This window comes from Macrobrachium nipponense, chromosome 40, assembly GCF_015104395.2.
Source record: "Macrobrachium nipponense isolate FS-2020 chromosome 40, ASM1510439v2, whole genome shotgun sequence".
In the NCBI taxonomy this organism is placed as follows: domain Eukaryota; kingdom Metazoa; phylum Arthropoda; class Malacostraca; order Decapoda; family Palaemonidae; genus Macrobrachium; species Macrobrachium nipponense.
In genome coordinates this window covers 29,002,602-29,028,680 of record NC_061101.1, presented here as the reverse complement: position 1 = coordinate 29,028,680, position 26,079 = coordinate 29,002,602, and the positions used below count along the sequence as shown (strand labels likewise).

Here is a 26,079-nt window from a genome sequence, read left to right as displayed (position 1 = left end):
TTACCCTTTGCGCAGGACTCCTTGGAATGCCCCCTACTCTTACCCTTTGTGCAGGACTTCTTGGAATACCCCCTACTCTTATCCTTTGTGCAGGACTCCTCGGAATGCCCCCTACTCTTACCTTTCGCGCAGGACTCCTCGGAATAAGAGTTCATTACCTTTTTATGTAGTCCTTTCTTCCTACGGGTAACAAGCAGCATGTCGTCGAACAGGATGACGTACATCTCCTGCGGTTTGTTGTTGTCGAGCATGTGCAGAGATCCTTCCAAGATGATCTGGCGCCGGGGCGATACGATCAGACGTTCGCACGGCTGCCGCGAGATGGCGCCCTGAAACCGCAGATTAGTTTGTCAAGGTGACTCATTAAACGGTTCAACGACCATGTCTAATTTCTAATGCAACGAGTCTAAAAATGACGAAATGAAATCAAAAGTTATCTGTGACTGACAGGTGGAAATGAAATTTTTCATTTCCAGACTTCAATTACTTTTTAATTCATCCGGGTTAATACTTTTTTTAAACATAATTGAAACAAGGCATAATCCGACCTCCAGCTTACTCGAGATGCATGCAAGTTGTAAACATTATATTCTTAACTTTTAACATAAATGAAAACGTGCTAAAATCTACAATCAAACAGAGCCTTGTTTCACTAACGAAAATTAAAATAAATACGCTATATTCTATTGGAAATAATCTTTATTGCTGTTAAACATGCACATTACTCATTTTGTACATTTTCATTCTAATAAATAAATCATAAATTCTATCTGAGCAAATTGTCCATCATTAAACTCTTATAAGGTCATCATAGACCATATATTGCATGAAACCCATTAATGGTTAATTATACAACTGTTCTAATGAAACCCGTATGGTGCTTCCAGTTAATTTTATGCAAATTACTTGAACGTTTATTTTACACATACCCTGAAATAAAACGATTCCAATTCGACAATATCCAACAATGTAGATGTCTATTCAATTTTTCCAAGTAACTAGACAAACGTTACTAACTTAATTCTGCAAGGCCAGTCTTTTTTTGTAATTTTTATTATTTGTAAAGACTTAATTCCTCTTATTAATTGGCTTTAGATCGTCTACGTTTCAATTCTCGTTTTTTTAACACTTGTGACTAAGTCAACAGAGTATTTTTTTCTGTTTTTTTTCAAAACAGTTAAATATGACCAAATAACTAACGAATTCTCACTAGAATTTCCACTTCATGCACAGCATTGCTTGGAAGACGCAGTAATGACGCATAAAAATAAGGGCTAATATAAATTTCAAAAAGGAATTGTACTCTATAGATCTCAAAATTATTAGCCATTTCTTTTCAACTGCAACACCACTTCTTTTTCCGCTCCAAAAGCAGACTGAAAAATATATATGAAATAGCATATTCAATAAGTTTGTGATTCCTTTCTTGAATATAAAAAAAGTATGTATGAATTTGCTGCCAATTCAATACATTGGATACTTATAACTTAATACAGTCTCAATGGCAAAACAATCAAGCAGTAAACAAATTTAGCACATCGTCCAAGACCAGGGTATTAGATTTTTCATGGATGCGTTTCTCTGAACCAAACATGAAAGACCGAATTTCTATGCGAAGCAATTTTGGACTCTACAGTTCACAGACGAATCTGATTGAGTGGAAGTAACACTAAATAAAGGATCTCACCTTGAGGAATTCTGGAATGTACACCTTTGGGTCAAGTTCAGTGACGGGAGGCCAAACGATATTTCTTTGGATTTCCAAAAGTCGTTCAAAGTTCTTCAGCCATTTCATTTTGTCGTCCAGCTCCCCTGAAAGAGAAGATAATCTTGTGAAAAACGTTGGGTTGGGTCATGCATACGTACTCTGAATCTCATGTTTTTTTAATCAAAATTCTTCATTTATAAAAATAACTTATCAGGACATTAAATATACAGGGCCAAAATTAAAATTAGGGTTACATTCACGACGAAGATCACAAAAACTATCTGACAACTTACACTAACAAAAATCTATTTAGTACAACGTAAAGAGAAACAACTTTTTACCGAGTGATTTTAATCCTCCTCTTAAGAAAGTACCTTTAATATATGTAAGATTACCTCCATTTTTTTTCCTAACGAAAGAGAAACCACCCCTCTCAATATTTCGGTTCTTTCACATCAACGGAGATCTTCCAAAGGGCGAAGTTCACCGGAAATCATTCCTGTTCTGAGAACGGTTCTTCATCGTTGTCGGACTTTGAGGAATCTTTTTGTCGCCCCCCCTAACACCATTAGGACCTTTGGCAGTCTGCCATAACGGCTTCTGGTTCTCTTAGCCCAGCGCCTTTGTTATTTATTGCTTCTACTATCTGAAGACTTTTTATCTAAACATTTCTATTCTGTTACTTTCTTCATTTCTCCCACTTTATCATCAAACGTTATTTTACATTATTTTGTATACAGTATTTGTATTTGTGGAAGTTATACCATTCTATATTACCGTCTAAAGAGTTCCAGCAAACCTCTAGTATTCCCACTCAGTATCATATTGCTCTTTTGTCGTCTATCAGCTCTGATCTTCCAACAAATCCAATATCGGCCATTTATACACTAACTTTTATGAACGTTTCGAGGGTTATGGTTGCTTCAGGTTTGTGTCAGTATGACAATATTGTTCAAAGGCTGAAATGTTCTTGTATAAACTTAGTCCTTTTGATTACAGGAGACAAGTACCTTTCTTTATTTCAAATGCTTAATATAATATCAATGTCTGGAAACCTACTTTCATATCTGATGAGCTTTTTACTACGTCTCTCAAACCTTTTGAGCCTTTCCTTGCAAGAGATGAGAAAAAACATACAATTTATACATGCATATATATCGTATATATACATATATATATATATATATATATATATATATATATTATATATATATATATATATATATATATATATAAGCATACATTCAATCGCACATCATATTATATATATATATATATATATATATATATATATATATATTACACACCCACACACATTATATATATATATATATATATATATATATATATATATATATATATATATATATTACACACCCACACACATTATATATATATATATAATGTGTGTGTGTGTAAGGCAAAGAAAGAATGATTAAAAACAATCAAGGTAAAGTTTTAGTGAAAGGAAACCGAAAACTATTTCAGGTCCGGTTACCTGGCAGGGTAATAATATGTAGAAAGTAAGAGAGAAAAGGAAGGCAACTATAAAATCAGAAGGAGAGAGGGCGAAAGGGTGAATAAGGACTCTGGGGAGAATAAATAATCGGGATCCGGGAGACGAATGCACAACAAAATTTAATGAACAAAAGGATTTCAGGCTTAAAGGTCCCATAGGACAAATGGTTTTTGAAGTGAATATCTTCCTAGGTCGATGGATGGATCGTTCTGAAGTTTTGCTGAAAGTAGAGGATGGAAGAGATGCACAACTGAATACCTGAGGAGTGGAGAGGGTTAGGGGAGTTAGTGTAGTATGTTGAAAAATGCTGGTGGAAGTGACTGGTAACGACGAAAGAACAACCAAGAGGCTGAAGAATGGAAAGACACCAGGAGATAACAAGATTAAAAAGTGAGAGACAATTAAATGGAATGAGGGAGAGGAATAATCATTCCACTGAATAAATATAAAAGAAGTAGAGGTGACTATAAGCATTACGGATGAATAACGTTCCCTACTGTACCAAGGAGGGAATATGATATTTTGATTGACAAAATAAGTCGTACGACATAAGAACTGATAAGGAAAGAACAGTGCAGGTATTTTGCAGACAGGGTCCTAGGAAACGTTGATGACAGAAGACAGAGGGGCAATGTGGACGATGCTCATAATGCATGGTATGGAAGATAAGTTGTTGAACGATTGCACGTTTTTATGATTAAAGTGAGACCTTTGTTATAATTTAAAGACAAGAATGTCTGGTTTTGCCATGAGATCTGAAAAAATATATTTTCTAACACAGAAGTTAATAACTAATTCTCCCTATGGTGAACTCGTGCCATAATTTTCTGCTTCACCTGCACAATATAAGATGAACCTAATCGTGACATCCGTAACAAGAACATACAAAATCTGCCCGCATCTGCCGACTTGCACAAAGAATTAGAATTCTTCAGATCAATGGTGAAGAAAAATGGTTCTCCCCTAGTTTACATAAATACCTACATTGAGAAACAGTTTTACCAACTATTCATCAATGAAAGGGGAAAAAACAATCGGGAAAGAGAAAAAAACCTAATGTCATATACCAGTAATTGCGGAAGATGTTCTCGAATGCCCATGCTCCTGTTTTAAAAAAAAGGCGGGGGAGGGGCTTGGTATCTTCTTAAAATTAAAGACTCACTCCCAACAAGCCTCTGGTTCAGTCTTGTCAATAAGTGCCAATGTGTCAACTGATGCCACTTGCGTGGGCTGAACCAACAGATCATCCAGAATAGTTCTTCCGAACAGGGATAATTATCTAACAAGGCCTAATTTTATAGCGAATCCAGAACACAGCGAAGCTAATAACCATCCATCTGTCACTTGAGATTTTTCAGTTTCGGCCCCTGCCTAGTCCTAGTCAGTTGTTGACATCGATATTTTGGAAGGTTTATGCCACAAATGTGGCTACACATCACCACCGTGTTTCTGAATTTCTATTTTCTGGAGGCATGCACATCAGTGAAGTCTTCTGTTTTCATTTTTGAATATTTCTGTAATTCGATCCTATTTTCTTTTATTTGATCCTTTTTTTTTAATCTTCATTACGTTTAGTCATTACATACATTCTAATTTTATTGGAAATATTTTCTATATTGTAAATAATGTAATAATGAATTAATTATAACTTTTGATACTGGTACTCCAAACATGTCCCTGCTCATCCATGCTGATATATCTGACGTCAATAAATACAAGTCTATATATATATCTATATATATATATATATATTATATACATATGGGAAAAATACCAACTACCTTAATCTGTCGTCCAAAGTTTTAAGTGAAAATGAGAAGTGTGTATTAGAACTGGGACTGAAATTCAATAATTCAACGAGAAAACCTGATATAGTGGAAATCAGCAAACAGTTTATTATCAAAGAGAAATGCTATACTGATAAACCGGATATATTGAATGCACTAAATTTGGCCAGAGGTGTTGTGTATGGTGCATACTCAGTACATTGTACTTTTAACTTCTTTCCGAAACGTCTGAATAAGGCTTTGGACTCACTCAGAAAAGACAAAGATATCCACATAACCAGGGCAGATAAAGCTAATGTTGTTGTTGTTTTGGATCGAGGAGACTATGTTGATAAAATGAACATTCTGTTAAATGACCAAGATACGTATGAACATTTGATTTCTAATCCTTGTGAGCGAGTAAATGCCAAGTTTCATAAAAGATTGAGAAAGATATTTGGGAACAATCAATATATGGTTAGTACGTTTACTACTGTGAATGCTAGACTTCCCTATTTGTATGGTACAGTTAAAACCCATAAGGAAGGACAACCATTACGTCCTATAATTAGTACTATTGGTTCAGTGTCTTACAAACTTTCTAAATTCTTAGTAACATTATTGCAACCACTTGTAGGTACAATATCTAATTCGCATGTTGAAAATAATTTAGATTTTGTAAACAGAATAATCGGGAAAACTCCAAAAGATGATGAAATAATGGTAAGCTTTGATGTTAAAAGTCTGTTCACCTGTGTACCTGTCAACGACGTCTTAGAATTTTTAAATGGCGAACTAAATAAACATGTCATGTCTTTGCCTAATCACGTAATTTTAGAACTAATCAGACTGTGCGTGGTTGACACTTGTTTTATTTTTAATGGCAAATTTTACCGACAAAATGCAGATAGGTAATTGCTTGTCCCCAGTATTATCAAATATTTACATGGAATTTTATGAATCTAGAATAGCTAATTCAATTATGGCAGATATTGTTTTCTGGGTTAGATATGTTGACGATGTATTTGCGGTACTGAAAACTTCTATTGACATTCAGAAGATTTTAAGAGACCTCAATAATTTAGTTCCCTCTATAACTTTTACGGTTGACGAAGAAGACAATGGTGTTATCTCATTTTTGGATGTTACAGTTGTGAGGTCAGTTGTAAGTTCTAGCTACAAGTTTAAAATATACAGAAAACCTACTAATAACAATCTTATTATTAGCAATTACTCCTCACACAAAGTAGAAGTAAAACTCTCAGCATTAAGATCAATGTTTCTTAGAGCTCTTAATATCTGCAGTCCGGAATTTATCAATGAGGAACTAGAATTTATATATCAAGTTGGTATTGAAAATAATTTTAAATTGGAAGATATTGATTACAGTCTAAAGTTAGCACGAAAAACATTTTATTCATATGAGGAGAAAAACAGAAAACTGGATTTTATGTTTCCCATACCATCCCACATTAGAATCTATAGTCTACCCCTAAGGTTACTTGGTTTTAGTACAACTTTTTCATATCCAGCACCATTGGTAAAACTTTAATTCATAATAGTCCGGAGAACAATGAAGGAGTCATATATAAGATCCCATGCAAGTGCGGTAGTTTTTATATAGGACAATCTGGGAAGACACTCGAAAAACGCATTTTAAATCATAAATATAATATACGAACAAATAATACGAGTAATGCTTTATGTGTTCATAGTAGTTTATGTAATGCACCGATTGACTGGCTCGGGTCAAAGATTTTGTTTAAGAGCACAGGTTTTATTGAAAGAAATTTGATAGAGACAGCTTGCATTGTTCACAGCAAAGGAAAAACTTTTAATTTATCGCCTGGTTTGTATAAATTAGATCCTTTTATCTTACATGTCATGAAACGTCAGTACAAATTTGATAATGTTATCCATTAACTATCATATAGTATATGCTTGTTTAATATGTACTGTATGTTATGCTGTTTCAAATGGATGTATTACCTCGTTAGATATTTTGTATTTTTCATTTGCTCAACTGCTATTCTTGTTTTTATTGTTATTTTACTGCTGAATAGTTTGTAGCTCAAACTGCTAGTTTTTGGTAACTGTATGTTTAAAAACATTTTAGGCTTTTCTTGGCCGCATGCACTGTAAACTTTATCTCTTTCCTTAATAAACGCTCCAAGAAGAGGTCCATTGGAGGACGAAACTGTTGGGCATTTTCTGAGATATACCTTTTTCATTTTCCTATGTGGAATACAACTGAAATATATATATATATTATCTATATATATATATATATATATATCTATATATATATATTATATCTATATATGTATATATGTGTGTATATATGTCTGTGTGTGTGTTCCTCATTTCTTTTATAATAAACTGCTCCCTGTAACAGGAAACAGCTACTCTCATAAAAGGCTTAGGTTCCTTAAAACCCCTCCACTACATAACATTAAGATTATTTTGCGCGTGCATTATATATATATATATATATATATAATAATATATATAATATATATATATATATAGATAATACTTATTATATATATATATATATATATTATATATATATATATATATATATAAAGGTTCTTATTATAAATAAAAGTTAAGAGCGTAACATCTGCAACCTTTGGAATTGCACGAAAATTTTCTTTCAAATTCAGAAACGAACGACGGAATAGAACTGCGGTGACGAAGGACGAACTTCAAACCGCGGCAGATGTATCATAATTCCCTGAGAAGGATAATCCAATTATGGCATCAAAGGTAGCTTCATTAATCCTTAAGGCTACTGACAGGAGATTAACGGTTAACTAATCTCAGAATAGCATCATATCCGCCACCTGCTCTTCAGTGACGTTATTTCCTTACAGAATTAACAGATCGACTTCTCGTAATGCTGCGTATTTGAATGTGAAAATTTTTCTCTGTGTTACTATTTATTTATCTCCCTCTTTCTGTCCCTCGCGACTATTTACACCTGTTAGACACAAAACTGTATATGAGAGAGAGAGAGATTGAGATCAATGCGAAAGAGAGGAGAGAGAAGAGAGAGAGAGAGAGAGAGCTACTGGGCTTTCGGGGTCATCTCTTCTAGTATATATATATGTATATATTTTATATATATAAATATATATATATATATATATTATATATATATATATATATATAAATATCATAATTAGTTCTCGAGGATCTGACTTCACCGCCATTCTTTGATATCTCCTTCAGCCATGGTAATCGTTGCTGTATGGGAAAAACTCGGTTCATATTTGCTAAGTTTGTTATTTATTACTACCTTACCGGCCACTAGTGCACCCATTTATAAATAAATACCACTGGCGGGGTCACCACGACCTCTCAGGACGAAAGACACTTTTGTTAAAAAATAAGTATGAATTTTCTGTTCATTCAGGTGTGTTGCGTGCCATGACATATGAGATTTGGGGCGGGAGTGGAGAGTTGCAACAAACTGATTACCTCTTGAGATGAATACTACCAAGAAATATTATTCTTATCTGCAACTATACTATGAATGTACACAGATCTCTCCCATACTTGCTCCTCAATGCAGACAGGTATGGAAAAAAATGTATTCGTGAATTATTATTGAGAGGCTCAATAACTCCTTTATCTAACACAAGTCTCAATGAGAATCTACTAAGAAATGATTGTGAAGGCGCCATGCACGTGGCTGATATTCAGGCTAAACAGCCTTCCAATTTGAGTCTCTCCTTCTTTCAGGTGAACCTTTACAACCCGCCTTTTATCACCATCTGGAGACAGGCAGGGCAGGCTTTCACTTCCAGGCATCCCAATGACTCTCCTGCTTCTGTTTTCCTTACCAGCTAGAAATTCCAACTTTCTGGGGGATGGCCTTTCCGAGTATATCCCACAATTTGGCTTCCCATTTCTCTTGCCTGTTACTAGAGGCGTTGTCTTAAAATAAATAAATAAATAAAATAAAATAAAAAGGAATTGAAAGATGCTGCAGCGCTTTTTGCAGTGACAAATTTCAATCAATACTCTAATAATTACTGCAATTTCACGTCAAAGTGATCGTCTATGATTGTCTGGTTTGACTGAATAGGGTTTCTGCGATACGTTTACCTATCAATCAGTGGGTCATCTGAAGGTTCAGACCCATCTCCTCATTCATCGAAGGACGAATCTATTTAATGAATAAAGGCGCTTACTCCACTCAATTTGCCAGTTATTTGGTGAATGAATATACCAATGAACGGCTTCTCTGTGTCAGAGTTGCTGTCTCCAATCATCCTCGCACCACTCCAAAGGTAGGAAAGAGATAATAATCTATCGACGGAACACAGCAGGACTCCCGTTGCGTTGTTTTTGAGAGAGAGAGAGAGAGAGAGAGAGAGAGAGAGAGAGACGAGAAGAGAATAGCAGAGACGAGAGAGAGAGAGAGAGAGAGAGAGAGAGAGAGAGAGAGAGAATCAGCGGTTTATAGATAACCGCAGAATGCTAAACACAATGAACTGATATCAGAGAACTGATTATGCCTTCGCGTGACAAAGCGCTTCCTCCTCCCATCAGTTATTGTCTGTCCTTCGTAGTGGATATCACAGGTACTGTAAAAGTTCTTTTGTATTTTAATTTAACTCAATATTCATTTACATATAAAAAAATACACAGGTGAAAACTGAAAATTCACAGCTGAACGTTGGTAAAAAAAAGTTCGATAAAGGTAGACTTTAGTCTCGTCCTGCTGCCGCGTATATGTAGGAGTCAAGGTACAGAAAACCCTTTTGAAAAGTATTCATTTGTTTCTCAGCATCTAGTGAAGGTTATTTTATCCATACTTGTCATGTGGACAAATAAGCATAAGAAATTTTTTCTTATTTACCTAAATGTCTGTTATCCAATACTTAAGGCGAGTTTTCTCTTACTAACGTTTACTATCAAGTATGTAAAGTCTAACCCTCAGCAACCACCTCGTGTTTATATTCATAATGAAACCTTTCCGTTAAGTGACAATAAAATACGTCGAAAAGGCAAGTCCCGACACTAAAGAAGTTACGAACCATCGCGAGTCACGGACTAAGTACCTTCAAACTGCATTACACAGTCGCCAGTAGTTAGATGGGCTACCCAAAACTGGAAGTCTGTACGCCTAAACACTGATTTTATTACTTCTAGGCTATTTTTCCTACACGGAAAAAATATATAACGGAGCAAATTACGTTATATTATATTGTATTAATATTGAGATACACCCTAATCCCTCATCATCATCGTCAAAAGCAACATGATCATAAAGACCACTAGATTACTTTTTTCCACATTATACAACTTCCCCTCATAGCAATAACTGCAGCCATGTCGATTCCCTACATGAACTGCGCTACTCACCTCAATTTTGCCAGCACTCTCTGGCTTCATGCACATTAAGACTTCTTTTGTGATACCCTTTATAACTGACCCTTTTCTAAATCCTTCTCTCCCTCTCCCTTCTAATATCTTTAATAATTAAATCCGAGTGGATCTTGTTTGTCCTCCTCTAGGTGACAATAGGGTAGACATGACACAGCCACCGACCCCCCTCAGAACCGGTTTATGAGCCCCTGGTGGGGCGGGGTAGGCAGGGAAATGGGAGGGCTTCTCCTCCTGCAAACCTGTTTGTACGCCACGGATAGGGTGGGATCAGGTATAGAGGATCGGGAGGGTAGGGGAGACAGCAGCGCCGGGTTCCAGCGCGCCAACAAGCTCGTTTCAGAATAATTCATAAACTCTTTCCACCAACCCATCGCCGTTCATTCTTTCCACCTGACCGAATCTTCTGAAAACGCTGATCCAACCTCTCACATACGCTAACATTTTTACCACTCCTACGCATCCCTCCCAATCCCGCCCTTTCAGTTCTTCTTCAGCCACATATACTACGCAAACAGATCATCGCAGCAGATTAAACATTTATCCCTTCATTCCCCTTCAGCATCAGGTTATTATAATGACCATCGAGTTGATCAACTTAAGAGGCGCGTGAGCACGTGTGCGCATGTTTGAGCGACAAGCTTTGTATTGCACACAATAGTCCCAAAGCCGCAGAATACCTCTGCAGCTTTAAGATCGCAGCGTAACTGCGTACCAGATGAGAGATGCCACTGGCGCTTCTCGAACTCGGGTATCTATGTATTTTTCGAGCTTTTTTTTTACGCAAGCTGTCTTATTTACTCGTTTGATTAATACACTCTGGTTTATTTGCTTCGAAATGTACGTCCGGAGGAACTCTCATGCATAAACCACGCCAGATTTGCCGCCGGCGCGTTTTATTAATGCAAGTAACATTCCCAGAGATTACGTTCGAATTCATTTTCGGTGCGTGAGTGCTTGTTGCCAATAATCTCCTTTCGCTCCTTTTTTTTATTTTGATGTAAATATGTGCCCGTCAATGCAGAGCATTATTTATTTTGATTAACGAATCTAGCCTTATCTGATTGCATTTTTAATTGGAGAGTTACTATTTATGAAAATTGGTAGCCGTAATCTCGAGGGCACACATATGCATAAATGCGTGTTTACATTTGCTTACCAAAAAGTCAAATCCTTCATGGATCGACGGGCTAATAACGATTAACTAATACTTTTTCTATAAAAGAAAACAGTTATATAAGCGTTGTTTTTCCTAATGGGGACGGAGACTCTAAAATGTGTCGACCTTCTTTTATTTCTAAAGCTACCATTTATTGGGATGAGGATATTAATACCATGCCCTGCCCAAAGGCTCAAGACCATCAAGTGCCAATACCGTTATGCATTTCGTGGAAATTAATCATCCATAAACTGACCAGAACACAACTTCACTTCTCAGACCGTAAGGCTAGATTCATTTATAAATTGTTAATGACTTCGTTATTATCATCAACTTTTTTGCTATCGACAGCAAGCACCGAACACCTTTAAACTGCCAATTTCTTATCCTTCAGGTTTACCCCATCACAGGGAAGACTTGATAGATAGATAGATAGATCGATAGATAGATAGATAGATGGATACACATGTAGATATATAAAATTAATATGTAAATATTTGCAATTTACTCTCTTGTCCTTCCAATAACCAAATACGTGGGTACCATAGCAGCAAATAATCACTCTCTTTGTCCTGACTGATATTTACCATCATAATTGTATGCTACCCTCTGCAAACAATTTTCAAACCATTGCTAGTGTATTCCTACAATACCTTACTGACCACCAAATAGGTGGCAAAACATTACCAATGCCTACTGCTTCCCCTGAACTCTGTTATCGCTCCATCCATAAAGCAATTTAACAGCCGTGGGGACAAAACATAACCCTTGTCTGAGTCTTATATTGACCACGAACGACTCACTCTTCTATAGATAGTTTTCCTATGACGTCACAGCAGACTAGCACCTGAGAAGCCGCCGCCAGGTTAAGCATTGTAAACACGAAAAACGGCAACCAAGGGCATTTCATAACCAGATGATTGATTACATTGAGTCTCTAGAGCCTGGAGTGCGTGAATGATATATACAAATAAACTGAAACTTGTATATAACAAACGGATATTTGCCTTTGTTTCACTTTGAGATGCGATTTCATAAATATCCCTCTACATATTTTAGTGGTGAATGCGATTTTGGACATACGAAATATTGTAGTTCATGTAAATGTCGATATTGAATAAATCGAAGAGGCGAAATGTTGCACAAACAAATAGTTTTTTTGTGAGCGACACGGTGATACTTTTAAAGTAGCGATTGATTTCATGGGGTTTTTGCAAGTTTTTTTTAAACGTTCATTTCTTACCCTTGTATGCATTTGGGACCTCGTTATCAATTGTTTTAAAGTCGATTTCCTTTTGAAAGTTGTCCACTGGCGCGAGTCCGCCTTTCAGTTCATGTATTTTGTTAAATTTACATAGTTTAATCTCAAGCCAGATCATCATAGTCCCACCTCATCCAGAGACAGAACCTACCCAGTCGAGGAGAAATTTCCGACAACACTGGCCATTCTTTGCACTTTTGATATCTTATAGCAATTTTTAATAGATATGTAATTCACTGTCCACTTCTTCAAGTTTTAAAGAGAACGCAGTGACTGTTAACAAATTACTTTGTGAAATACAGTATCTATGCCCTAGGGTTCTTTAGTTATTCACCATTATCATTTAATTACTGTAACAATTAATAACACTCATCACTAATGCAGTGATCTGAGAAGCTTTTCGTGTCTTGACGGCTGAAAATTAGCCCTGTTTATCCTGATCCACAGGGCTCTCCTCCTTTCAATAATCTTTTGAATTTCATCTTCATTTCTCACAACAGCGAAATATCGTTCCTATCATGATTGCGTGCGTCGCTTTTGCTCAACAAAGCTGACCTACAACATGGTCGACTTCAGTGTTTACATCCGTGACTCATTCTGGATCGAAAACTATCTATACTGTGCGTTTCCCAGCATATGATGTGGTCTCAACGTAAGACAAATTACCCTTCATACCAGACATTTTTCAAAACCCTCCACGTCACAGATATTTTCTATACCAATGGTTATTATATTAAGCTTCTTTTTGCTCTCAAACGTTTCATTCAAAAGTTTCGTGAAAAAACGTCCGAGTTACACGTCCTCTTCGTATCTAAGCCACAACGTTTTTCACTATCATTCAATCAGAGTAAAATGGTTAAAAATTTCGGACGCATCTAAAAGAAATAAAAGGACCCGGGCGCTCATCTTACATACAATGGAAAGAGCAAACAAAAACGGAATTCTTCCGGAATTCACTCCGTTTCAATCCCCAGTTTGTTTAGGCATGAAAAGATCCAAAAGACCTACGCAGAATTTAATTCGTACTACATGAATAATGCAATATGGCCTTGCAAATCCCCAAATCCCACTGAAGGTGCATATTAATTAAAATTTGGTTAAATAGGCGATATATCTGTTTTGATACCTTTCGTTGACACGCTAAGTTTCCACATATACATAAAGCTGTTCTGTCTATTACAGCCGATAAACATCTAAAGTCATATGGCACCAGTCACTGTGATAGGGTAAAAGAATAGAGCATTTTGTTAATGAGAATTATATATATCTCGCCTATTCGGTAAAACTACAACACAAATGGCATCATGGAAGTAGGTCAATTAATATATTGACGTTGTTTTATCTGTCACTATGCGATGGTAACTTTCCTATCTAATGCGTAACCGAACACTTAACAGTAATTGAACAGCAATAAGATACCACGTTAACAATGCAATAAAAACCTCATAGATGAAAAAATCAATGGTACAGCATTGAACGAAAGACCTGAAAGATTTCTGTGGAACTGTAGCTTTTCATCTTCGATGACAATTCCAGTAATTTAGAATTGAACATATTTCCGAGACAGAAAGCATCTCTAACTTATTTTAATTTTAGAAGAATAAAAAAAGCTCAACACCTTCCTCCTAATGTTAAAGGAATATAAACATTGAAAAACAGATAAGCCCTTAAATATTCATTACATGTAAAACAAATATTCACGCTTGGTGTTTCGGCCCCATTACTGAAATATACGTTTATATACAAAATCAACATTATTGTTGTAACAATAAAGTAAATAAAGTGCGCAAAGTCATTTACGTTCCACTTTCTCTATAATATTTTCCGTGGGACAATCACCTACTATACAAAATGTAGCACGCGTATTTGTCGTGTGCTGACATCCATCCATCCATCCATCTCTCTCTCTCTCTCTCTCTCTCTCTCTCTCTCTCTCTCTCTCTCTCTCTCTCTCTCTCTCTCTCTCCGAAATGTGGTAGAATGCAACCGCACCAGTTATTGTGACAGAAAATTAAAACTATTTTGCTATTTCATAATACGTACATTAATGAATCTGGTGGGAGGTGTCCACAAATAGACACAGCGGTTCAACACTGATGGAAAGATAGTCATGTTTTGATGTGCATACGCGATAATTCGCTATCAAGGAGATAATGAAGTATCAGTTGCTTTAGTGGGTTGACATGTATTATTTGGAATATTTGCTGAGCGATATGAAATCTAGCGGCATTAAAACTACGGCTGCTTTGGGAAAGAATAACAATAATAACAGTTACATGACAACGTCCTTTGCACATAATTTCATTTGCATACCGAGTTAGATACTGCATTCACGTTTACTATTAATCTTTCTATTGTCATCATTGTTTTAACAGACTAGCTATACAACGATTTGCACTGATAAGGACAACTAGACATTTCCATGGCAAAACGGCTAACAATGGTATATTGTTGCTGTTGTGGATCAAGCCAGCCTTGTGTTGGCACAGTTTCTCGTTCTTAGTTGGTGTAGTGAGGTGTTAAATGGTATGATTGGCTTGAATTGGAGCTCTATACTCCGTTAACCTAAACGAGACCACCTCTTGCTATTTGTTGTTTTAAGTTAAGTTGGCCTTTATACCGGCACGGGCTTTCTATCATGGAGCACTTCGGTGGTTCTCTTGCTCCAAGGAAGGACCAAGAAAGTCACTGGATAAAACGGTAACCTAAATGGGTCGATCAGTGGACTTGGTGATTTTGTACCTGGATAGTCATTATAAAAATAACTTATTTAACGTGAGTTCCTATACATCAATAAAATATATATAATTTCTAGCTGAAGGAAGTTATCATACTTAAGGAAAAATGGCACATTATTGGATATGAAAAGACAAACGTGAAGAGTAGGGGGCAGCCTTCATATGGTTATACGTTACAGTATCTCTGAAACTGGGCAATGTTGTTTTTTCACCACGCCATTTGCCTTGCTCTTCTCATAACGTACCAAAAGGTCAAAGTCAGCCCCATTCTCTCGGATGACGGGAACATGTCTTGCACAGCTACATGCGTACTATGCTGCAGGACGACTGAGCAAGTAGCAAGGAGGGATCGAACTCTGGCCATCATGGAGGGGCCACGGTAATCCCCAATACACGGTATCGGTTTTGGTAAAAACATCCATACGTTTTGCAACTTTGTACACAATATTCACAGTGAGTTTTTCCACAATACAAAGGCAATAAGAGAGAGAGAGAGAGAGAGAGAGAGAGAGAGAGAGAGAGAGAGAGAGAGAGAGAGAGAGAGAGAGAGCTGCAAAAATGGCAAGTAAATAAAATGAACTTTAGCTCAATAATCTTGAATCTTTTTTTCTTTACGTTCAACAAGAAAGAAAACAAGCAAAGGTAGTACTTGCTATAAACAACAAACACCGTTAATTAAGAGGATTTTCCATCCGCCTTTTCACTTGATCCCAAGATATACTCATTAACAGCTGCTACACCTGTGCTTCAAGGTAGCTGGTAATGAGTAATTATCCAGATCAATGTGAGATGGTCGTTAACGGTCTGAAATAAGAGCTGTACGTCATTAAGGGGATCGGTGTTGAATACGGTAAAATAATCTTTCTAATTCTAAGAAAAATATTGGCAAGTTCTCGGTACCTACGAGAGCTATTTTCTGATCTAAAATTACACCTGAAAGCCATGACTTGGCATTGTTCAGAAATTATAAAAAACTAATTCAACTTCTAAACTTATGTGCTCAGTAGTTAAGGATGGAGTGAAAAAAATAAACCTTAGCACTTAGAGTTAGAAGCGGGAGTCTTAGTACATTTAAAATTATTTCGTTGCCTAATCAGTAGAGCCACCTGGTGGCTGTTATTTAATGTTTTTTTCTAAATGGCCGCTCAATCCTACAATGTCAACGCTCATATTTTTTCAAGTATACATAACAGCAATGTTGCTAGGTGAAAACAACTTCCGTTACAACACATTCAATCATATATATGAATAAGAGCACACACAAATATAAATATATATATATATATATATATATATATATATATTATATATATATATATATATATATATATATATATATATATATATATATATATATATATATATATATATATATATATATATATATATATATACACACATATACAGACATTATCAAGTTTCAAGAAATACAGTCCATGTATCTATTCTTTCCACAAATATTCTTCAAAAGGCACTTTGATCATGCTAGATATGTATACCGCTAAACAGTACTGCATGATCCTTATACATGATTTTTATACAAAAGAGTGCAGAAATTCTAAGGTTATCTGTTTGGGACAAAAGCTCAGGTGAAATCTATGGATTTTAAGACCAAAATCTTAATTCTAAGATGTGTAGTTCAAGCGTATTAAGTCAAAATGAAATGGGCGGTCATCATGAAAACCCTCAGTATAATTCACTAGGGGCCACTGGTCATCTGAGCCTACATTGAAAAATAATTAGTTTATGATCTGGGACTATGTGCCATTCTTGAACCTTCAAGACTAAAGAGTAAATTTTGCTTATCTGCCCCATTAAACTAGCCAAAAATTACTATCATGGATTTTCTGGTACCATAAATGTGAAAGTCAGATATACGCATATCTATGCAATGTATTTCATCCCGATAAATTCTTAGTATACCACAGGGCAAAAAATGGAAGAATTTAAATGTTTTGTTATCTGTTGCTTTAAGGGCTTAGTGCAAGTAACCCATTTACAAATAATCTATATGGGAGAACATTACCATGGAAAGTTTGCCGCTTTTAACTAAGTGCTCTAGATGTTCCCTTATCAAATAGGCACCACATTTGACTTTATTAAAACTCAACATACTCCACATCCCAGATTGATGCAGACATTTTCTATTATAAGAATATGATTTTACCTTAGGCACAGTGATTTATTAAATTGTAGTATCCTCATAATGTCTTAATGGTAACACGAGCCGTAGCTAACACACTTACAGTCTAGCCGTCTCTAGCTTTATATATCGTTTTCATCACCACCAAACCTCATTTCATTCGACTGAATGTATTCCCGAAATAATATGAATATTCTTCAGGTAAATTCTTTAATATTCTGGTAACCATTTTCATTGTCATTGAAAAAGCCCGTTCCCACTTCTGCTTCTGAAATGATATAGGCATTCTTTATAAATATGAGCGAAACCCAGTCTTTACATACATTTAAAAAATTTCCTTCATTAAAAAATTAATAATCTCTTGTGGAAAACGTTACAGAGCATACAGTCATATACTTGAACAAAAAGCCATTTATTATTCTTTGGTTTTCAACTGCTATTATCCCAGGAATTCATTCAGTCACCTCATTACACATGGTAAATTACCAATTATCACAAAGTATACTATAATTAGGGAAATAAATTTAAATTCCGAATACCGTTACAACATCCTTCCGGTAACTGCCGGGGAAAGGCTAATCCCTAAACTCTTAAATAAACCTAATGACGTATTGAATTCACTTAATAAGAAGACCCTTAGGTTTAACCTGCATAGAACATTTACCACTTTAATGAATAATAATTTATTCTAAAATTCCCAACAATTTTAGAATAAATTATTATTCATTAAACTGGTAAATGTTCTATGCAGGTTAAACCTAAGGGCCTTCTTATTAAGTGAATTCAATACTTCATTAGGTTTATTTAAGAGTTTAGGGATTAGCCTTGGCGGCAGTTACCGGAAGGATGTTGTATTAACGGTATTCGGAATTCAAATTTATTTCCCTAATTATAGTCAAAACTGCAAGTTTGCTGTTATTCCTGTGTTCGCATGTTCTGCTGATCCAATTATGTTTCTAAGTCATGCCACTTCTTTTCCAGGACAATGGTCACGGAGAAACATGACTTAATATGCCTTCAATGCCAGCAGTTGTACACGAAGAAAGAAAGATGTCCACGAAGGCTTCTCTGCGGACACACGCTGTGTACATCATGTCTGGCACATCTGATTGCAACACAGAGCTGCAAATGTCCTACATGCTCCAGACCATTCTTGGCTAGAACAGAGACACAGTTACCTACAGACTTCACAATTTATAAGAGACTTTCATTTTCGAATAATGAAAATGTTACAGCTCAATTAGCACCTATTCGAGGCATTAGGAATGCAGAACAATTGGATTCCATGTCACCTAAGGATCAGGAAACCAATGATATTCCCCCCCATGTAAACCAGAAAAAGGTATCAGGTTACTCAAAGGCAGAATCTGATCAGTCAGATTCAAAATCCTATTCTAATCTGCTTTCTCCTAAACCTTTTAAGCATCAGTTACCTCTCATTGGTAATACGCCAAGCACGGATCGAAGCTTTAAAAATACTGAAGGCTTTGCAGCTAAGGATGTAGTTGATGTGCCAAGACAAGTAATACCTGCAAATGTAATAACACAACAAGACATTCAATCAATACCACCACCATCACCTGTCATGAGACCACTAACTCCAAGTGTATCTCCAAGATCATTTACATCTACACTTAATTCACATGAAGCACAACAGTTGCCAAAAACTAAATTAAGTCATTACCATCCAGCTAAAGTGAGCACACTTCCCACATTACATGAAATTCCAGAAACTTCTACTATGACCTCCACCCCAATACCCAAATTCAGATCCATCGAGCAAATAAGAAAGGATCTACAAGACAACAAGCACAGGTTCCCACAGAATATTCCAAAGCCAATGAAAAGGTCATCAATTACATCTGAATCTCTCGTAGAGCCTAAAAATGCAAGGGCCAAGCCATCAATGAAAACATACGCAAGGGGTATGTTGCTGTCTGAACATTCCTCTGAGAATGAGTCAAAAGGTATTTCTTCACATCAAAATACTTATGGTACTGATGACCCAGACCATGCAAAACTACCGGATGCAACAAAAAGCAAGGCTCATAAAGATAAAGTTCAGCAGGCTCAAGATTCCACTTTATTAAAATTTAAATCTAACAGTAATCTAACACATGTGGTATCTAATTCTGATAACACAGTAAATAAGATAAAGCCTGGAATACCTACTGATCAAGAACATACGAATATTTCAACAATTCCAGACCATATAAATGGAAAATATGAAAGACCCATTGAATCTAAAAGTGCATCACCATCATTAACCAGTGGGGCTGGCTCTTTAGCTGGAGGAGAGGGTAAATACTCAGCGTCCTTGAAGCCAATGTCAACTAGTTCACCATTATACACGATATCCTCAGTAACACGTCATGAATCCTTACAAAAGACACTCGGAGAACAAATGACAAAGAAAGGATTGCTTAAGAGACAGGCACCCATTCCCGGTGTAAATGGTATGGGTACTCCACATTCTACCCCACCATCAATTAAAGATAAAGAAAAACCATCAAGCACACCAAAAGAAGCAAATATGTATTACTACTTACAAGTGAAATCAAAACGAAAAGCACCTAGTCCTTACCAAGATGCAAGTGGGCGGCAAACATATCCACCATTAGCCAACAAATCACAAAACTCAGTTCCAAAGTTGCAGTCACCCGTTATCTCAGCAGGTATTAACAAATCAAACACCAAGCGAAGAGCACCAGTCCCTGATCCATTACGAATTGGAGAACAGAAAGTGTCAATCGCTATGCAGACATCTCTTCAAAGTGAAGTACCAAAATTTCTGAATCATTTGTCAACCTTGAGTAACATCCAGCATCCTGATGTAAAGAAAGCTCAAATACAATATGAACGGCGACCCCCTACACCTCCCTCTCCTTCAGATATGCCAGCTTCTTCTTCTGAAGACCATAGTGAAAGAAAAATGAATGACATCAGCTCAACCACAGCAATAAACTCTAATATTGTTGAAAATCAGGATAAAACGTCAACTCAACCTGTAAGTGATACTCATGTTGAATTTAAGAAAGGTAATGGTGAAGAAAACAATCTGACATGTAAATCTGAAGAAAAACAGAATAGTGTGGCAAGAATAGAAGGGAATTATCCAAAAGAGGGTCACAAAAACCTATACCCTTCAATTCTGACCAAGGAATGCTCAAAGTCCCCAACACATTTCACTGCAAACTCTCCTGTAAAGGGAGAGAAAAATTCAGTTGACCATATGGAGTCTTCTCGCGCTTTGTATTTAAGCAAAATCCATTCGGGAGAGTTACAAATTGGAAGCGTATCAAGTAGAGAGGACAGACCTTCTGAAGATCTGCAGAGGGAAGAACCCAATGTAAAGGAACACGAACACTTGATGAAAAAGCATCCCAAGAAAGAAAATGCGGAGCAGAATGATTGCCCTAAAGGGGTTATCAAGTCCACAGTTTCGGTAACTGAAGGACACGTGTCTAACAGAGATACCAGAGCAAGTAGGATACACAATAGATCTTTAGCAATGCCACAGAGTGAAGCGAAAATATGCGTGAAACCTCCAAATTCAGATACACAGTCATCCAAAGATTCAGATTCTAATATGGCAGCAGACACAAAAGCAAATGAAAATTCTTCACAATTACAGAAATCAAGAACTAAAGGAAGATACAAGTCGCCATATTTATTAGAGAGAACTTCATTCAGGAACCAAGAGACTCTAATGACGATGCCATTAAGCAAATCTAATGACTCATATCCCAACGAAAAAAAATCTACCACAGACGAAGATGACAATGAAATAGCCCAGGGGAGTAGGCGAGATTACTTGAACGAACCTACATTGCAAAAGGTTACAGGGAATCCAAATCCAAAAACTTTAGATGCAGATAACAAAGCGCACAAGGAGAAAAGTGAAAGGAGCAAAATAAAAATTTCAGACAAAAACTCAAATTCAAATATTCCTTCCGAAGGAAGTCCAGCAAAGGGGAATGAATATTCCCAATATGTAACAAGGAAACAAGCGAATATCTGCATAGCAAAAGTTCTTCGGCATGAACATTCAGTTCTTTCATCAGATGAAAGTGTACCAGATATCGCGACTGAACAAGAATCCTTTAGTAAACTTAAGCATAATACCTCAGATAAAAAAGCAACACTAGGAAAACCACAGGACAACAACCCAACAGCTAAGTATTCTTATGGAAATGAGTCCTGTGTTCCCCTCATCAAATATAAACAAATTCTAGTTAAGAGCAAAAATAAAGACAATGAGGAGGTCTCCAGTTCGGAATGTATAACTAAATATGGATATCATAAAGAGTCGTGTATTCCGCTTATCAGATATGACCCAATAAAGAAGGATAACAGTTCCAAGTCTAAAAACCAACAACGTGAAAACAGAGAGAAGCTGCCAAGCAAAAATTCTGATAAAAGGGAAAGAACTAATGCTCTGAACCCGATATCATCCCAGCACAAGGGAAGGTTAACTTCACATTACAAAGAACAAAATCCTTCCATTTCAGAAAACTCAGAAGAATTTTCCACGGACGTTACTAAATCCGTTAGTGAAACAGAATCTGGTGATTTAAGTGGAAGTGAAAAAGCTTGTATACAAGAATATGAACGAAAACGAGAAATGGCACAAGGAAAATCAAAATCTTATCCAAAAGTTAATACAGAAACGCATACTTCAAAAATAATGAAGTCGTTCAACTACGGGAATGACATAAAGGGCTTCAAAAGCCATAGGGCGGAGGCTCAAGTAGGGAAACCCAAGACAAAATGTAAACATACCAGTGATGATCGTGATGTAAGTGACAATGGTAGGAAACATCGAAGAGCTAAGACAGATACTGTCTTTAGGAAATCTCGTATGACTGCTCAAGAGATGGGTTGTAGCACATTATCAGAATATGAAGGAATTTCTCAAAGTGACTCAGAAGTATCTCCTAAGATTTTCAGACATAAAACAAGTAGGATCAGCCGGTCAAAATCAAGTGATGAATTATTGGCGAGTCGTAAAGACTACAAAACTGAAAAAAGTGCCACAAGAAAGTTGAGAGGCAAGTCTTCAGTCCCAAGAGAGAGAAAGGACAGTGGTGGTAGCAAGAGTTCATATTACTATGAGAAAAAACACAAGAAAATGTCCCCAGCATCCAAGTCAGCTGAATGCAGTGAATCAGAATCAAGCGATATTGATGCAAAGCTACAAAGGGCTCGCCAAAGAGTACGAGACGCTATGAATGACGAAATTGTTACAAAAAGAAGTCATTTACCAGTCAAAGGTAAAACTATGGAGAAAAGTAAAAATAATAGAATGAAATATAACAAATACTCCAGCGAAGACTCCACAGCAAGAAGCAGCAGAAAACTTAAGAGGTGTGTAAGTGACAAAGAAAGACTTAGGAGGCAAAATCAAAGAATGGTTGATTTACCATTAACTGCTTTCGAATATGATGAAAGATTACCTATGAGATTCTATGCCCGAAAAAAAGAATCTGAATATACTGATCAAAGACTTTCTAGTGACAGAAGGGCAAACAAACACTCAGAAAAAAGGAAAGGAAAAGACCAAAAATCCAGATATTTACTTTCAGACGATGACAGTCATAGTACAAGTACCAGCCCTTTGAGGCTAACTACTTTAACTATAAATGATGATTCAGATCACATCATGCCTAAATCTAAAATAGATACAAGCCCAGAGAGTCACCCCAAATTATCAGGTTATAGAACTCTTCATGATGACAAATCTGAAACAAGTGAAGACTTTCCTGAAGACATTTATGAAGCTTTTCCATCACACACCGAAGAAAGGAAAACAAGAAATATGTCATCATCGACACTCAGCTCTAGAACAAGTCGATGGGACGAAAGCGATCAGGACCAAACAAATGGTTTTCTTTTGAGAAGACCTTTAACGCTAACGGATTCACAGTTTACACCAAGCTTCAACTACAGACCATCATCTCAGCTCCTTTCAGCAAACCGCACTTTGATTAATACAGAGCATGAAAACCCTGAAAATGAAATAGTCACGGAAAAGTACAAATCTAAGCCTCAACCTCCACAGTCAAAGGAAGTTGTCAAAGCAGGCATCGGACAATGCAAAACACATGGTTTTTTACTCGATCTCTATTGCAAGACGTGTGAAGTGTGGATTTGCAATGAATGTCTTGACCTTGTTCATCGACCCCCGCCAATGGGAAGCTGCGTTGCAGAATCAGCAGATCAAGCAGTGGACAACATGAAGATCTGCCATGCCGGGCTCTTTGACACAAAATTGGCCACGCTGGACCACTTCAAGAGCGATCTCACGAGACTGCTGGAGAGCTGTGACAATGGCATCAAGGAGCACGAGACGAGCATCGCTCAGCTATCATCCCGAGTGCTGAGCGAAGAAATGATCATTCATGGGATTAAAAACATGCGATCCTTGGTGATGCAGAAGTGGAAACAAATAGACACGTGGGAAGATGTGCTGGAAGCAAACGCTCGTCGAATTGACCAGTCATCATCAGCTAGGGAGATGGAGGAAGCCGTTCAGAAGAACCACAGTGCCATTGTATTAAACGTTATGTCAGGGGCTGCATCTAATGATGTTTCCAAGACAGCAATAAATCCCTCTCATATTTGGTAAAAAAATAAAAATAACAACTCCTCATATATGGTTAAAAAAGAAACATTCAGTAACTTTGGAAACTACCATTTCTCAGTGGGTTTAATTTCTGTAACAAGGTATCTGATTTTGGTATAAATTAGCATACAATATATTTTCCTTATGTTATAAAATATATAAAATACCAAAGCCTCATAACCAGATTTAAAGCACAAATGAGCTGTAAATTGATAGATTAAAATTAAATAAATCGTTATGACGACAATTTGATAATCAGCTTTGAAAGTAATTTTAATGAAAATATCAAATTTGGCAGAGCTGAAACCTATAATATATTCAACTTACACAAAAGCACTCACATAAACACACACACAAAATATATATATATATATATTATAATATAGTATATATAGAATATATATATATAATTTCTCTAACACTGTCAAGTATAAAAGTGGAATAGAGTAGAAAATTAAATAACTGGTGTTGATATGATACACGAATACATTAGCGAGAAAAACATAGGATTTAGTAATCGGAATATACGAAAACAATGTAACGAATATTATTATATTTTTGCGTTAGACATTTCACTTGATTTCAAGTATGTATTATCACAGTGACATAGGCAATAAATATTTATCAGTGGATATTGTTTACAGTTAATTTCATAGAGCAAAATTGTTCATGAATTGTTGGAGTTAGTTTTGGACCTAATAAATGGATATTAAGGTAAAATGCTATATTGTTGATATGTGATTATCTCTAACAATATTCTGTATATATTAATCTATTATAATTTACTGTAAAATTATATGTCATATGTTTCTTAAATCAATCCTTTTTTTCAGGTCCACGAAGTAAACCGACAAGAATTATGTGCACTAAATGTTATCATATTCATAAATCATGATGGAGAGAGAGAGAGAGAGAGAGAGAGAGAGAGAGAGAGAGAGAGCCCTTTGTTTTTGGAAGGTTTTAATTGTGCTTCAACATAAAGAAGCAGCACAGCCTGGTATGTAAGGTTACTAAAGAACGCTGAAAAGTGAGCCCTGTGAGATAATCATTATCAACAGCCTCTTGGATACTGAAAGATTCTGATGAGGTTTAGTACTTATAAGTATTAAGTCAAGAAGAGACAAATTTTTACCGTCTACAATGCAATAATAAAAGTCTATGCTGTAAATAATGATAGAAAAAAGCTTTGTTAAAGAAATGGTTATCAAAAAATATTGTTCATTATTCATGCTGCAAACATCTGCATTACCATAAAAAACAACACTAATTCAAGCATTTTTAGCTAAAAATTATGAAAATAGTTTTAGGCGAAATATGAAATGAAAAAGTCGAAGAAACTTATCTCATAAATAAAACGTTTGTGGTACCCGAAGCTATGAACTAGAAAACAATATGGAGAACAAAGATAGATGGCATAAAAAAGACGTGTTACAAAAGCTGATAAGAGTACAGCCATATTAAAATTAAGAATGCTTGACATGAGAATTGAAATCAGGCTAAGCGCCCTTAGCAGGGTAGAAAAATTAGTATATCTTAAACAAAGGTGCACTGAAATGTTTAGAAACGAGATAGTAAGATGTCAAGAGAGAGAAGCAATTAAAAAACGTAGAATGCTGATAAAGTAGAACTACTGCCACTGAAAGTCGATAAGACATTAAAATGAAATAAAGACATTAAAATGAAATAAAGTAACATTTTGAATACTCAAGCTGCATGATAAAAGAATATTTGGAATCACCTAAACGCAATATGTCTTGTAAATA

The 26,079-nt window shown here is 36.1% G+C and overlaps 2 protein-coding genes across 2 annotated transcripts in view; one reads left to right on the top strand and one right to left on the bottom strand.

Moving 5' to 3' along the window:
• LOC135212045 (rho guanine nucleotide exchange factor 11-like) overlaps positions 1 to 26,079 on the bottom strand; it is a 792,100-nt gene that overhangs the window by 5,718 nt on the left and 760,303 nt on the right. Inside the window, exons 13-14 of the mRNA XM_064245362.1 lie at positions 1,688 to 1,812; positions 159 to 329 (exon numbers count right to left, since the gene is read on the bottom strand). Of these exons, the coding sequence (XP_064101432.1) occupies positions 159 to 329; positions 1,688 to 1,812 (296 nt within the window). The remainder of the gene's footprint in view (positions 1 to 158; positions 330 to 1,687; positions 1,813 to 26,079) is intronic.
• LOC135212044 (uncharacterized) lies at positions 9,532 to 24,695 on the top strand. Its single transcript, XM_064245361.1, has 2 exons — positions 9,532 to 9,585; positions 18,673 to 24,695. The coding sequence occupies exon 2, from the start codon at positions 18,677 to 18,679 to the stop codon at positions 24,317 to 24,319; it is 5,643 nt and encodes a 1,880-aa protein (XP_064101431.1). The 5' UTR covers positions 9,532 to 9,585; positions 18,673 to 18,676; the 3' UTR covers positions 24,320 to 24,695.

Coding starts and splice junctions, on each gene's coding strand:
- LOC135212044 (XM_064245361.1), top strand. CDS start 18,677: ATGGTCACGGAGAAACATGACTTAATATGCCTTCAATGCCAGCAGTTG.